Source organism: Budorcas taxicolor, chromosome 1 (genome assembly GCF_023091745.1).
Source record: "Budorcas taxicolor isolate Tak-1 chromosome 1, Takin1.1, whole genome shotgun sequence".
Taxonomy (NCBI): Eukaryota; Metazoa; Chordata; class Mammalia; order Artiodactyla; family Bovidae; genus Budorcas; species Budorcas taxicolor.
The window spans coordinates 16529631-16544478 of record NC_068910.1 but is presented as its reverse complement, the minus strand read 5'-3'; the positions used below and the strand labels follow the sequence as shown (position 1 = coordinate 16544478).

General features: G+C 45.1%; 1 protein-coding gene across 1 annotated transcript in view; it reads left to right on the top strand.

The window, feature by feature from the left end:
* Positions 1 to 14848, top strand: part of IL17RD (interleukin 17 receptor D) — a 59560-nt gene that overhangs the window by 31542 nt on the left and 13170 nt on the right. The window contains exons 2-3 of the mRNA XM_052647513.1: positions 7742 to 7799; positions 12527 to 12652. Of these exons, the coding sequence (XP_052503473.1) occupies positions 7742 to 7799; positions 12527 to 12652 (184 nt within the window). The remainder of the gene's footprint in view (positions 1 to 7741; positions 7800 to 12526; positions 12653 to 14848) is intronic.

The window sequence follows — 14848 nt, the reverse complement described above, 5'->3', positions numbered from 1 at the left end:
GTGTGTGTGTGTGTGTGTGTGTGTGTGTGTTGATATCTGGGCTTTTACTGTATTTGCATGTTCCAGTGGCAAGGTAAAGAGAAAATTATGAAGTCTGCAGCAAGGAAGGTTATATTAAAATTTATTAGATCCCATTTAGGCCACCACCATGTAGAAAAGTTGCTGCCATACTGCAATACATAAATAAATGTATCAAGTCAACACTTTGTACAGTTTAAACTTACACAGCATTATATGTCAATGATATCGCAAAAAAAAAGATAAAAAAAGAAAAATTTCTGAGAAACAACGCATATAAATGCCTTCCCACACTTCTGTCTTTAGTGAATGGATTTCTTTTTCCACGGTGGGCATGGAGGCAGGGCGAAAGAGTGAAAAGACGCTCAGATGAAAACTAGAGCTTTCAGTTTGATAAGCAGGACACATGGTAACTTGGCATAGGTTGGCTCCATGTTAGAGCTCAGAAACAATTGTCCCTTCAGCTTTCCTTCGGGGAGCGTGAAATTAGGAACATGTGTGCAATGATTAGCAACATGTCAGAGATGAATCATGATTACGGCTTTGGTCTGGTGCACAGGCGATGCTGTGGAGAAGTGATTTCCTACCTCCTCCAGCAAATCTCTCTAATTAGCTTAAGATCTCCGGGTCTTTTTGGGCCGACGTGGTAATTGCTGGTGGGAACCCACCAGCTCTACCCCCACAGAGCTTGTGTGTTCCCCACTAGACATCCGAGCCCTCACCTCCCTAAAGCAGACAGCTGGCTGGCACCCCGCATGTCTGAAGTTGGTCGCTTCTAGATGGGGAGTGGGAGAGAACAGCTCCTGGGAATGTGGCATGAATATCTTGGATAGACAGATCCGGGCCCAAGCTGGCTTTGTGATTTACTCTCCTTGTGTTTTGGGTTTGCCAGCATTCTCCTCGGCTTACATCACCTGGGGCTTCTCTGCCTTTGCTGCCTTTTTTTTTTTTTTTTTTTAAACTGAAGGTTGGAACTCAAGTAAGTGGGATCTGTCTTCATTTATGAAACCCTCTGAACCTGCATGAACTACATTGGCCCCAATTTCTGCCTCTTGCCCCAGTGATGTCCACTGGTCACAGGCAAAAATGTCACTCCCCTTGTGCATTTTAAGCTTCACAAAGCTGTCTGCTATCTTTTTAATCTCATCGACTGGCTTGTAAACTCACGGTGAAGGACATGTTATATACAACAGGATGTTTGAGTTGCGCATAATTTTAAGTAGTTACTTGGTTGGTGTGCCTTTAAAAAAGTAAAAAAATCTTTTCAGGGACTTCCCTGGCAGTCCAGTGGTTAAGACTTCACGCTCCCAATGCAGGTGGGTGCAGGTTCAATCCCTGGTCAGGGAACTAAGATCCTGTATGCCGTACATCGTGCCCCCCCCCCAAAAAATCCTTTCAGTTCTTCCTGACAAATGCTCTTATTCAAACTTTCCTCTAATCTCAGTTCACTGAAACTTCAGTGACTTTCTGAAAGTTCCTTCACCACAGTTGATTTGAAGGCAGTCTCACGTTAGGCCTTACCGTTTGGCCTGTCTTCCATTGGAAGGGGGGCACTATAATTGGCATGGTCCTTTTCAAAATGCGTTTTTCCAAAGTGGCACTTACGCTGTTCTGGAGCTGGAATGGGAATGTTGCTCTGGAAAGTTGGTGTTTTCAAAAGGCCTAGAGTCCCCCAGGGCCCCCCAGGAAACTGGCCAGCTGTCAGCCCCTGGTGGCAATGCTGGCTGCTCTATATGGGATCCCGCCCCATGGCTGAATTTTGTGTCCAGGCCTGTGCCTTTTTTTGCCATCTGGGTGGAGCATGGTGTAGTTTTTTGCCTGTTGAATTTTATTCCTTTCGAGCACTTAAGGGTGTTCCTTCCCCTCCCGCTTCCAGAGTAAAAGCTGTTTTCTCCATTCTCTTTGCATTTGCTGCTTCTTTCTCTGCTTAGCATAGAGGGATCACAGCCCAGCTAGGGTGCCCCAGCTTTACTCCTTGGCTCATATTGGAACAAATTAAAAGCTGCTGTTAGTGCAGCAAGTGGGGGTGGTTAATTAAGAATGTGACACCCTGAGGTCACAGCGCTGGCATTTTTAAGTAATAGGCAACAAACAAGTATTCTTAATTTTCAGCTCATTAAATATCAAAATGAATGTAGTAGGTAAAAGCTCAGAATTGTTTCCTGAAGAAACAGCTTCCGAAGCTGTTGACCAGCTTTGTGAGTGGCCTTCTCTGTGTTCTCTAACGGCAGGCCCTGACTGTAAGCCCTTAAGGCTCCTCTGTCATACCAAGCTAGGACCTCCTGGGTTCCTGGGTGTATAACTGGCTCAGTTATACATGCATTCATTATGACAGAAAGCTAATAATTGTCAGGGGCAAGGGCTGACAGTGTCCTCGGCCCTGGACTGTGGGGACCGACCTAGTCACTTTGCCTTGAGTTTCTCCCCATTTGAGCAGTTTGCAGGAATGGAGTCTCTGGGTCACCCAGTTCCCACCACAAGCACCAGCAGAACACAGTCCTCAGCCTGCTGGTTGGTGCCTTCTTCCACCTCACTCTGACCTGCACGGCTGCCGCTTCTCCCACTGTGCCCCCAAGGTCTGGCTGCTGGAAACATCGTACCTGGAAATGCCACTTCCTGTGGGCATCCCCTGCCTACCTCATGTGTCCCCTTGTAGCATAGCTCTCAGTGTGTTTATTAGGGCAGGAGTCTTCTCAGGAATCATGACACAACCATTGCTGCCTGTGAAATAGCTGTTTCATCAGGTGCCGTGCAGAGCACTTGACACGTATCAATCATCTCACATGGTCCCCACACCAATCCTTCCCCAGGAGCTTGAGTCCAACCCTTTACAGCACTGAGAAATGAAGCTCAGAAAGGTTGAGAAGCTTGCCCAAGGTCACACAGCTGCAAAGTGAGGAGATCTGCACACACCTCTGGCAATCCCAGAGCCCATTCTCTCAACCATTCTTCTACTCCAGATGAGCCCCAGCGTCGCTACACAGAAGCGTCTGTGTAGGATGGCAAAATCTGCAGCAGCCGTGCTCATGGATCAGTGTTCCACGTCTGCCTGAAGCGGGGGTGGGAGAGGGCACGTGAGAGTGATCGGTCAGCAGAGGGGGAGAAGGACAGCACAACTGTGTTTGTGTGTGGCGTTGAGACGCAGTTCATCCCTGTGGCAGTTGAAATTATGTAAGTAATTAGCTTTCAATCGCTGCTGTAATAAAAAGTTACCACCATACAACAGTGTAACCCAGCTATACTCCAGTATGAAGAAGGAAATGACAACCCACTCCAGCAATCTTGCCTGGAAAATTCCATAGATAGAGAAGCCTGGTGGGCTACAGTCCGTGGGATTGCAGTTGGACATGCCTGAGCACGCACGTATGTTCACACGTGCATACTCCAGTAAAAATTAATTTTAAAAAGTTACCACCAACTTAGTGACTTAAAATACCACAAACTTATTATCTTATACCTCTTGACATCAGAACTCCAAAATGAATCTTCTGGGGCTGAAATCAAGGTGTCGGTGGCCTCTATCTGGAGGCTCTGGGGGGAGAATCCATTCCTTGCCTTTTCCAGCATCTAGTGACTGAACTAACTGCATTCCTCAGCCTATTAACCCCTTCTTCCTCCATCTTCCAAAGCAGTAGTATAAGATCTTTAAATTGTCTTTAAACCATCTCTCTGCCTTCTATGTCCATTGTCATGTCTCCTCTGACTGACCATCCCGTTTCCCTCTCCTAAGGACCTTTGTGATTATTATTAGGCCCACCTGGATAATTCAGACTCCTTTCCCCTACATTTCAAGATCCTGAAACTTAATTGTATTGCTCCTTTGTTGCTCAGACAGTAAAGTGTCTGCCTGCAATGCGGGAGACCCGGGTTCAGTCCCTGGGTCGGGAAGATCCCCTGGAGAAGGAAATGGCAACCCACTCCAGTACTCATGCCTGGAAAATTCCATGGATGGAGAAGCCTGGTGGGCTACAGTTCATGGGGTCACAAAAAGTCGGACACAACTGAGTGACTTCACTTTCACTTTGTTACGTAAAGTAACGTATTCATGGATTCTGGAGCTTGTATGCAGATGTGTTGCAGGGGTGGTTGTTTTCTGTCTACCACCAACTGTAAAGAAAACCAGTGCTCTGTGGACCAGCCTGGGCACACTGCTTCTCAGATGGGTCCTAGGACTCTGGAGCAGCTGAAGCATTACTTGGGTGTGAGCTGCGGACAGCCTGGTGGAGTGTCTGTTTGAGGCATGTGCTGAGAAGCTGTGTACTCGACGTCCCACTGTGAAAAGTCTTTACAGCGCACACAGGAGCCCCTGTCTCTTGGTCGCACGATCAGCCTTGGTTGATCACATGGTTTTTTGGTCTCTGATCTTCTGTGGAATTAGGATGACCACCTTGCCTCTGCATTCAGAGAAGTGCTATGCTGGTCAAATTGTGGGGATGGATCACTGTGCTCCCATCAAGTGAAGTGCACAGGCAGGGACTTCCCTGGTGGTCTGGTGGCCAAGTCTCCGAGCTCCCAATGCCGGCAGGCTTGGGTTCGATCCCTGGTCAGGGAACTATATCCCACGTGCCACAACTAAAAGATCCTACATGCTGCAGCTAAGACCCAGAACCTGCCAAATAAACAAACAAGTAAGTAAATAAGTATATTAAAAAAAAAAAGTTTGTAGGCAAGCTGATGTGTTAGGAACACAGTATGAGAGGGACTAGGCTAAGGTGAGAAGCTCACAGAGGAGTAGGCCCCGGGTGAAGGGAAGGGCATTTAGGGAATATGTGTGTCCCCTGAACATATACTGAGCAGTCGTGTAGGCCCAGAACAAGGTGGGAGGTGGGGAGGGGAATGATTGACAGGGTAGTAAGGGGCCACGTCAGGAATGGTCTAAGTGGGGCAGGGAGCCATCGGTGGGCTTGGAGCAGAATGAGGGCAGATTTGCACGTCAGGAGATCACCTTGGTGACTAGAGGCCATGCCCTACCCCCTGCCACCTGCCCCAGGTCAGGACCTAGGACTGGTTCTTGGCCGAGTGTTGTTTGGGGCTTGGATGAAGGTGGAATGGTCAGTTGGTGGTAAATGGATGCTACAGGCAAGCCTCATTGTCCTTTGAGGCCAGGTCCCTGGGTCTGCCTCTGAGCAGCTTCACCTACATCACAGAGCCCTTATTTACAGTGATTTTGGTTCCTGTATGCAGAATATAGCCCCTCTCGCTGTCTTGGTCTCCTTTCCATAGTGCATTCATGGCAAGTGCCCAATGAATATCTGTTAAAAACATGTTGCAATAGAAATATAGGGAGAACAAGAGCAAAATGAAAAGCTGATGTGATTGGTCATCAGAGTCCTACACGCCTCAGGGCATGCTATTAAATGGAATGCATTTCCTTTTTGAAAAATGGTTCCTCTGCATGGCTTCATGTGGCCCTCCTCAAACTCCCATCTCAGAGGAAAGAATTGTCTTTTAAAAAAAAGACAATTTGATGAGACTCAGACCCAGTGGAGTGAAGTGGTTTGCCCTTGGTCCCAGCTAGAGGATGAAGGATTACGGTACTTTCATTGGCCCCTGGATTACATTTTTTTTCTTTTCCTCTCCTGAGACTCCCCTTTCCTCTCCATTCTAGCCCAGTTATTCTTCCCTCTTTTAAACTTCTGGTACGCAGTGTTCTTACCCTGGGTTTATCCTTTCTGACGTACTGTTTGTGACATTTCATACTCTGAATGCTTATTTATGGCCCTGTTACCATAGCTACATAGACCTTGTATGCCTTCTATACTGAGAGTTCTTGGAGGGTCAAGGTGTGATTTGAGATTTGTCTGTATGTGCTATGTGTGATTTGCATTCTTTGAATGAATGAACCACTTTGCTCTCAAGGGTAGGAATAATGACTTTCATTTACCACTGTACCTCGCATAATGTTTGACTCATAATAGATGTGTGTCAGTCGCTCATTCATGTCCGACTCTTTGCGACCCCATGGACTATAGCCCTCCAGGCTCCCCTGTCCATGGGATTCTCCAGGCAAGAATACTGGAGTGGGTTGCCATTCCCTTCTCCAGGGGATCTTCCCAACCCAAGGATCAAATCCTGGCATCCTGCGTTGCAGGCAGATTCTTTACCATCTGAGCCACCAGGGAATCCAAGTGAATTTTGGTCCTGGGGTTTTGTATGGGAGGCGAAGTGTATGGCTTGGGTGTCTTCGGGGTCCTAAGACCTAGGTGTCGTGGAGGTACTGTATCCTCTCCTTCCTGGTCTCCTTCTGGTCGTGGTGCTCTGGTTGTGGCCATCTGTAGCTTGGGCATCCTCCAGTTGCAGACTTGTGGGCCTGTCCCTAAGCAGTAATAAAGGCATTTAAGGTTTGAGTAAGGTATTAACACTTTGCAAAGTGCTTCAACTCAGATGAGGAATTCTGGAATCTTGTATATACGTGGAAGGGAGGATGGAAGGAGGACAGCTGGAGAAGGAAGGTTAACCAGGAAGAAGGGGAGGGGAACCCCAACTGATCGTGGAGCTAATGTGCCACGATGATTTAGATTTTCTGTTAACCATTTCTTCCTCATTTTAATTAGAACGAGGTGTGTCCCTCCCTTTCTGCACAGCTGTGCTTTCCCAAAGTCTGTGTTTATCTGAGCCCAGGGATACAGTTTCAGTGGGTGTGCCTGGCGTCAGGATAAGCTGAGTGAACATGCCTGTACCATATGGATGTGCTGGGACTGTGGCCTGAGACCCCGGGCTCCGTCAGAAGGGTTCCGCACATTGCGTCTCAGTGTAACAACTGCCCGTTAAATACCAGACTGCCAGTGTATGGTTTTCCCCAGCATCCTCCTTGTCGGGTGGAAATTGTAGCTGTGTGGTTAGAATATTTTCCCATCAGTTAGCATCTAAGAATTAGCGTTTTGTGTGTGGGGAAGAATCCTGCAATTCATGCTGAATGATGCACTTGCTGACGGTTACAGAAACAGGTAAACCAGAGTCTTAGCTGATCTTTCCCATGGTGGATAAGTGGTGGGTCAGGAAAAGGCGGGGCCACCAGGAGGATGCCGGGGCTCCCGTGTGGATGCTGTAATTAAAGTGGGAAGTCTGGCGGAGCTGTTAGCCCTGCTATTAGGAGTGCAGATGGCTAGTGGCCACATCACTGAGAGTCAGAGGTAGACCTTTTAAAGTCCTTTCTTTTTCTTTTATGACCCACCGTCTATGCTCCAAGCATAGGTATGGAGGCAGTGAAGAATTTTCTCATTAAAAGTAACAGCTTATTCCCACACTCATTCCCGCTCTTGGAATGAAAAACCTGTTTCCTCGAACTTTAGGAATCGCCTATCTGTCGTGGCTTAATAGGGCTTTTGGACAAGAGTGTCTGGTAGGCAAATTTTATAACCAATCAGCGCTCAAAGTGAATCCAACTGGAAGGGCTCCAGCTGGCAGCTCATGGTCTCTCTCTCCCAATTTTACTGTTAATGAATTATTATTTAACCCCCAAACACAGAGCAGCCAGCTGCTATTGTTTCAGGGGAAGTGAGTACCCCTGATCCCCGTGGCCTGGCAGTTAGGAACCTCCTGGGCTGGAGGGAGTTGGGTGGGGGGAACCGGGGATGGGGGGCCATGAAGAGCATGGATGTTGCTCGGTGACTGGCATGACCCTGGGTCTCTGCAATCTTGTGTGCGTTTTGACTCCATGGGGATCTGGGTTGGAAAAGCAAATTGGCTTCACTCCTCCTCATGTTCTCCTGTTTTCCCGCAGGGAGTGGGGCCGGTCAGCAGAAACAGCGGGCTGTACAACATCACCTTCAGATATGACAGTAAGTAAACGACTTGGCCGCTGAAGAACAGAGCCCCTTCAGTGATCTAAAGCTTGCATGGTCATGCTTAATCGGGGACCCTGCAGGTCCTCGAGTTGGGGGATTTCCTGAACTCACTCAGGTTTGTCAACAGAGCTGAAGCACCTCAGACTCGTCTAAGCCACCCAAGTATTTCAGAGCTTGAACAGGTTGGTTGTCCTCCAGAGTGCTGAGAGAAGCTGTGTGGGGAGACCTTTCCTGCCTTCTTCAGGAGATAGCCATATCCTTAGGAACAACCCAGATGCCCTTGGGCCCAGCAGGGGTCACATGAGCAAAGCACCCCAAGCTCAGGATGCTTGAGAGTGATGGGGACGGTGGTAAACTGGACAAGCCCGTGTCTTGTCCTAGAGGAGCACTGGGTCCTCCGTTCCAGCTCAGTCAGATGTGGTTTGCACAAGGAGTGGGGAATTTGAATTTTTTTAGTTTAAGCATTTTGGCGGGGGAGGCATGCTGTGTGCCATTCAGGCACCTTAGTTCCCGACCAAGGATTAAACCTGTGCCCCCTGCATTGGAGGGTGCAAAGTCTTAACCACTGGACCACCAAGGGAAGTCCCAGCACGGATTTAAAAAGATATATAGTGTATATTACCATTTGTAAAATAGATGACCAGTGCAAGTTTGATGCATGAAGCAGAGCACTCAAAGCCGGTGCTCTGGAACAACCCAGAGGGATGGGGTGGGGAGGGAGGTGGGAGGGGGGGTTTCTGGATAAGGGGGACACATGTACACCCAGGGTTGATTCATGTCAATACATGGCAAAAATCACCACAGTATTGTAATTATCCTCCAATTAAAATAAATTAATTAATTTTAAAAATATATTGGCATTTACTTAAAAGTTTTCACAAACACAGAGTGGGCTGAGTTAATCTGTGTCTCAGATGGGCCCGAGTGTCTTTAGTCAGCCATCTCTGATGGGGGCCTGAGTTCTCACCCCGTCCCCCATCTCATCAGCCATGAACGACGGCCAACGACTCCACTTTTCCAAACCTCAGTTTTCTCATCATGTGAAATAAGGATAAACTTCCTCAGCACCATTTTGAGACTTAAGTAAGGTAATGCTTATAACTGCTCATCTCAGGATCTGGCCTTCAGTGTGCACTCAGTAACTGATACTGTTACTATTAGAAGTCATTCCAACTGGAGCTGGAACCCAAGCACCTTTTTGGGCCCTTCTGTCAAGGAATTATGATTTTTTCTGACCAAATTGTTTCCTAAGGGGAGGTTGGGTTTTTTTTTTTTTTTTCTGATGAAGCATGTAGAACCCCCTCTGAGCATCTGCTTTTATGCCCTAGAATGTAATTATATAGAATTATGAGCAATTTTAGCCTTACAAGCCATAATTTATAGGTAAGAATGTTGACAGGAAGGAGATTGATTCATATTAGTGACTCCTGATGTTTGATTAGTCTCTTGGGGAGAATCACGAGTAAGGGCTGTAGGTCATACTGGGCCTTTGGAATCAGCATGGCTAAAGCAGGGTTTTTGAGGTCATGTGTGCAACCTAACAATTTTAAATACAAGTATGGATGTCAAGTTCATGCCCACAGTTGCTGACATGGGTACTTTCACTGATGAGGACTTAATATGGGAAACTCAGATACTTCATGTCCATGATGTGTGCATGTTCTGGGTAAATGTTACGATGGTAAGGAAAGATTTGCAAGTCCATGAGACTTGATTCAGCTAAGTAAAGACACGTGTAAGGGATCTTTCTTTAGATTAGAAAGTTAATTTTTAATAATATGTTCTTGGTCCTGTTAGATCTTGTATTACATTCAAAGTTCAAAACTTTCTGGTCAGCTGCAAACAACTATTTGCATCTCTAATTTAATATGGGGTTTTGTGAAAGAGGATCCATACCTATAAAACTTAAAAGTGCCATAGTGTTTCCTTCATGGGACTAGATACGTGGCACCCATGCCAATGTCTGTCTCTCGATCATTATTTTCTTTCTGATTCTTTGGCATTTAATTAGAATTTAATTCACAACTCAACTCCTGAGACATCTGAAGCTAGGTTGCATTTTGGCCAAATGTCATTTGGGCATAATTATTTTGTAACCAGAATCCAAAATGTTAGAGTTGCTAATAATTGGATCCAGGCTGTGTAAAAAAAAAACTTAGCTATTGTTTTCCATTGAAAAAGATAATTTATTTCTCCCACAAGGAAGTTCCTGTTACTGCTCTGTTGACTGGTTACTAGTTCTGTTTGAAATAGCTAAGAACCAATCACCAAGTTTTCACCAAAAGTATTAAACTACAGAAATGTTACTTCTCTATTCCTTTTCCATTTAATGTTACAAAGAAAGACTATGTCTTGCCTTTAAGTCAAAACCAGTTCTCAGATCTTGCCTCCTTTCACATTGGATTTCTTGTTTCTCCTTCAGGCTCTGAGGGGGGAATGCCTGAATAGGTTATAATACATTTTTTAAATTCATGGACTTTATATTTGCATAATTGTATTTGCAGAAACCCAGAGAATGCCGATTTTGACATTAGAAATGAAAAAAGAGGAAAGAAAAAAACATGACTTACTTTTGTCCGTGAATCTTTTTCTAAAGCTGTTTCAAGTCAAAGGTTTCTTTCATTATGTACTGTGCTGTGCTAAGTTGCTTCAGTTGTGTCTGAGACTCTATGGGACCTGTTGCCTGCCAGATTTCTCTGTCCATGGGATTCTCCAGGCAAGAATATTGGAGTGGGTTGCCGTGCCCTTCTCCAGGGGATCTTCCTGACCCAGGAATCAAACTTGTGTCTCTCATGTCTCCTGCATTGGCAGGCGAGTTCTTTACAAGTGCCGCTTGGAAGGCCGCTTCTTTCCTTATATATCTGAATAAATGAAAATGTCTGAACTTTATGCATATAGTGGGATTTTGTCTTCTTCTTTCTTTCCTTTTTTTATTTTAATTGGGAAGCTGGTCTCAGCCAGGATTTCTGCAGGTTAATACCTCTGACTCAGAACTTATTTTTCAGTCCAGATTTGTGCTGGAGATAGAATTAGTGTGAGCCCTCAGAGGTGGCCCTGGGCTGGTCACTGGCGACATTGCAAGCCACCCAGTCGATCACTGTAGCTACAGTTTCCTTGTTTGTTCAATGTGTGTGTTAAACCAGATGTTTCAACATTTTCCCCCCTACTTTAAAGTTCTCGTCTATCTAGAGAACACATGTAGAACACTTTGAGAGTGAATTTTCATCAGAAGTAGAATTTGGTTTTATTAATCATTAACATCTTTTCAAAAGTAATACTGAAATGTCGAGGTGATTGTTTTTGAAGCAGACGGAGTTTGCAGAAGGGAGTGTGCCTTCTGTAGGAGTTAGGCAAAAAAGCAGAACACAAAGCAGAGTGGAAGATGGAGTTTCAAAGAGGAGGGGGGTGCTTTCAGGGCGTGTGTGTTGTACCTTTAGAAGAAGCTTTCAAAGAATATCATGTGCACGTTAAAAGGCTTGCAAAAGTATCCATTAGATGTTAGCCGTTACTTCTGTGTGGTGGGAGGTTATGGATGACTTTTACGTTTTTCTTATGTTCTTTTGCAACTTTCAGATGTCTCGTGAATGTTTTTCCTCATAAAAAAAAGGAAATGTGTGGTATAGTTTATGGGGAGGGGGGATGGGAATGCCACAAACTCACCAAGCTTCTTAGAAAATACCTCTGAATGTTTCACCCCCCAAACCCCCTGACTTCCAAGAGGGTAATGAGTAGGTTTGAAATCTGATGGAAGACCTTTTGCATCAGATTCTAAAGAAGGTCTTCAAGCTTAATCACTGAAAAGAAATAGCGATAAAGCAGCGTAATTCTGATGTCTGTAGTGAAGGCTGGCGGCTCTCCCTGCATGCGTGGCTCAAACAGCCTGCAGCCATCCCCTGAGGTCCCCGCCTGGGTCTGGCTGGATGCTTCTGGCAGCTTTTTTAGGATTGTGCAGACTTGGAAAGTGTACTTAGCAATACCAGGTGGCACAGCTGCTGCACTGGCAGGTGGCAATGAGTCAAGTCCTCAGACAAAATCAAAGAATCAGTGGTTTTCGTTTTTTCAAGCACCATGGGAGTGTTTGGATTCAGTGGGTGTTGTGGGTTTCTTTGATGAGGTAGGGTTGGGAACAAAAGTTTTACCTTTGTCATGCTAGTTAACATCCAAGGTGCTCTGCTAATCACTAAGTCACTTAGTCCCTTTGGCAGGTCCTAATTGGATTCTTTAACAGCCCTGCTGTGAATGACGCCCCCTTGAGTTCACATCCTCCTAAGAGTTCCTCTTTCGCAGTCACCTTGCCCTCTAGGCTTCTTCTGAAAAAGAACAAACCCCAGATTACTTAGTCATTGTTTGGTTTCAGATCTCTCTGTAACATTGGAAAAGTTTTGAACTAACCTAAGTTATTACTGATTTAGGTAAACTGTCAGAGTAGTAAAAAAGTGAATGCCTGATACAGCAAACTCCAGACCTTACATAATCCTCCAACCACTTTTAACTCAAAAGTGAGGGGGTGGTAGTGTTATACATAAACCCCACTGCAGCATCTTAACAGTTTTCCAAACAGCTAACCTTTGATGTCATCTGTGGGCTTTGAGGCACACATCTTTAAACAGAGTAGATTTGGCTAACTCCGAGCATGCTCTGTGTAATTCGAGAAGATGAACTTGGAAAAAGAAAGAAACAAAAGTTTAAATCTAACTGTCCTGGTTCTCCCAACCCTCTAGACTGCACCACTTACTTGAATCCGGTGGGGAAGCACATGATCGCTGACGCCCAGAACATCACCATCAGTCAGTACGCCTGCCACGACCAAGTGGCTGTCACCATTCTTTGGTCCCCCGGGGCCCTCGGTAAGTGGTCCAAGTGGAGTCTACAATGGTGGGTGGTACCCAGTACAGAGGTCGTAAGTGCAGTGGCCTCCTGGGGCCAAGTAGGTCTTGACTCAAGTGTAGCTTAGGTGTGCCGCTGCACAGACACTACTTGATTGTAACTCTTGCTGCTTCATGCTGTGCTTCATGGCTCATCTTTTGTTCCCTTGGCTGTTATCGAGAGAGATGTAGGTTTGTAAAATAATAGTGTGTGAATGGTAAATGTCACTGAGATCTTTGCTTGTGTGTCTCAGCAGGAGTGGGGGGATGAGTGGCCTAGCCAAGAATGTAATGGATTCAGGATCCAGCGTTTCTGTGGCCACATGGAGATGCACCAGCCTAGCCTTGGCACATTTTGTGAGTTGTCAGGACAACCCCAGTTTTCAGGAGAAATCATGTAATCAACAATTTTTAAATGTTGGAAACGAACTGAATTTATGTTTAAATTGTATGGACTGAAAGAATAGCCAAACAAACAGAAATAAAAAACCAACAAACCTACATTATCTGGCCAGATTCAGGTTAGGGCTGAATCCTCTTTAATGCTTGTCCTCTTTAATGAATTGATGATGCCCAGGACAGGATGGGATAGTTGAGTGTGGAACATGGAAAGGGCTCTTTTGTTCAGATGGGCCTGGGTTTGAACCCAGGATGAGCTACCCAGATGCGCTTGTAGTAAAGAATCCATCTGCCACTGTGGGAGATGCAAGAGACACAGGTTCAGTCCCTGGGTCAGGAAGATTCCCCTGGATAAGGAAATGGCAACCCACTCCAGTATTCTTGCCTGGAAAAATCCCATGTGAAAAAGAGCCTGGCAGTCTACAGTCCATGGGGTTGCCAAGAGTCAGACAGGACAGTGTGCACTCACACACACACACAACCTTTAGGAGAAACATTTAGACCTATCTGAGTCTCCGCTTCCCCATCTGAGGCATATGACTTTTTCCTCATTTAAGAGTTAGAAACAGAGTGGATACATGTATATGTATAACTGATTCACTTTGCTATTCAGGAGAAGCTAATGCAACATTATAAATCAACTATGACTGAGCGACTTCACTCGCTTCACTCACTTTATACTTTCTCACTGGAGAAGGAAATGGCAACCCACTCCAGTTTTCTTGCCTGGAGAATCCCATGGACAGAGGAGCCTGGCGGGCCATGGTCCATGGGGTCACGGAGAACTGGACACGACTGAAGTGACTGAGCATGCATAATCAAAAAAATTGCAAAAACAAAAAATTACTGAGTGGAAATGTACAATGGGATAACTACTTTGGAAAACCTTTTTGTATTCTCCTGAACAGTTATATATGCATTACCACATGATCCAGCCATTTGGCTACTATTTACCCAAGAGAAAGGAAAGCATATATCCACACAGACATTCATAGCAGCTTTATTTTTAGTTGTCCAAAACTAGAAACATCCTGAATGTCCAGTGCCTAAACTGATACACCAGCTGTGGTGCATTTGCACAATGGAACACCACCCAGCAATGAAGGAATGAAATCGTGATATACTTAACAATGTGGATGAATTTCAAAATAGTTTTTCTGAGTGAAATCAGCAAGACAAAAAAAAAAAAAAAAAAAGAAGCATTGAGCATTGACACATTCAATAAAATACAAACAAAGCTTTAGTGGCAAAAAGCAGGTTCCTAATTGCCTGGGAACAGAAGTGAGAGGGAGTGTAAAGAGACATGAGGAAGAATTGGGAGGTGATAGGTAAGTTCTTGGTTTTAATGACAGTTTCAGGGGTATACACAGAAGTCAAAGTATATGAAAATGTTCTCTGTAAAATGAAACTAATTGTATGCCAGTTATGCCTCAATAAACCTGTTAAAAGTAGAAAAAGAATTAAGGACAACACACACACACACAGAGTACATTTCTAAAGAGAACTCCTAAAAAATAGTAATAGTGTCTGTTGTTATCATCATCAGACCCTGGTCCTCAGGTTTCCTAGGATATTGCCACCCAATCTTAGAATGTTAAAAAAAAGTCTGACCAAGGAAAAAGTAAGATAAAGTCTAAATTTCTTAATATAAATGGGGTAAATCTCAAAGGAACCAGATTCAGAAAAGGTGGGTACAGAGACAGGGAGAATGGGTCAGACCTGTGGGCCTGACTCACTTCTCTATGTAAATACCACTGGGTCTGAATGCAACAGGTTTTC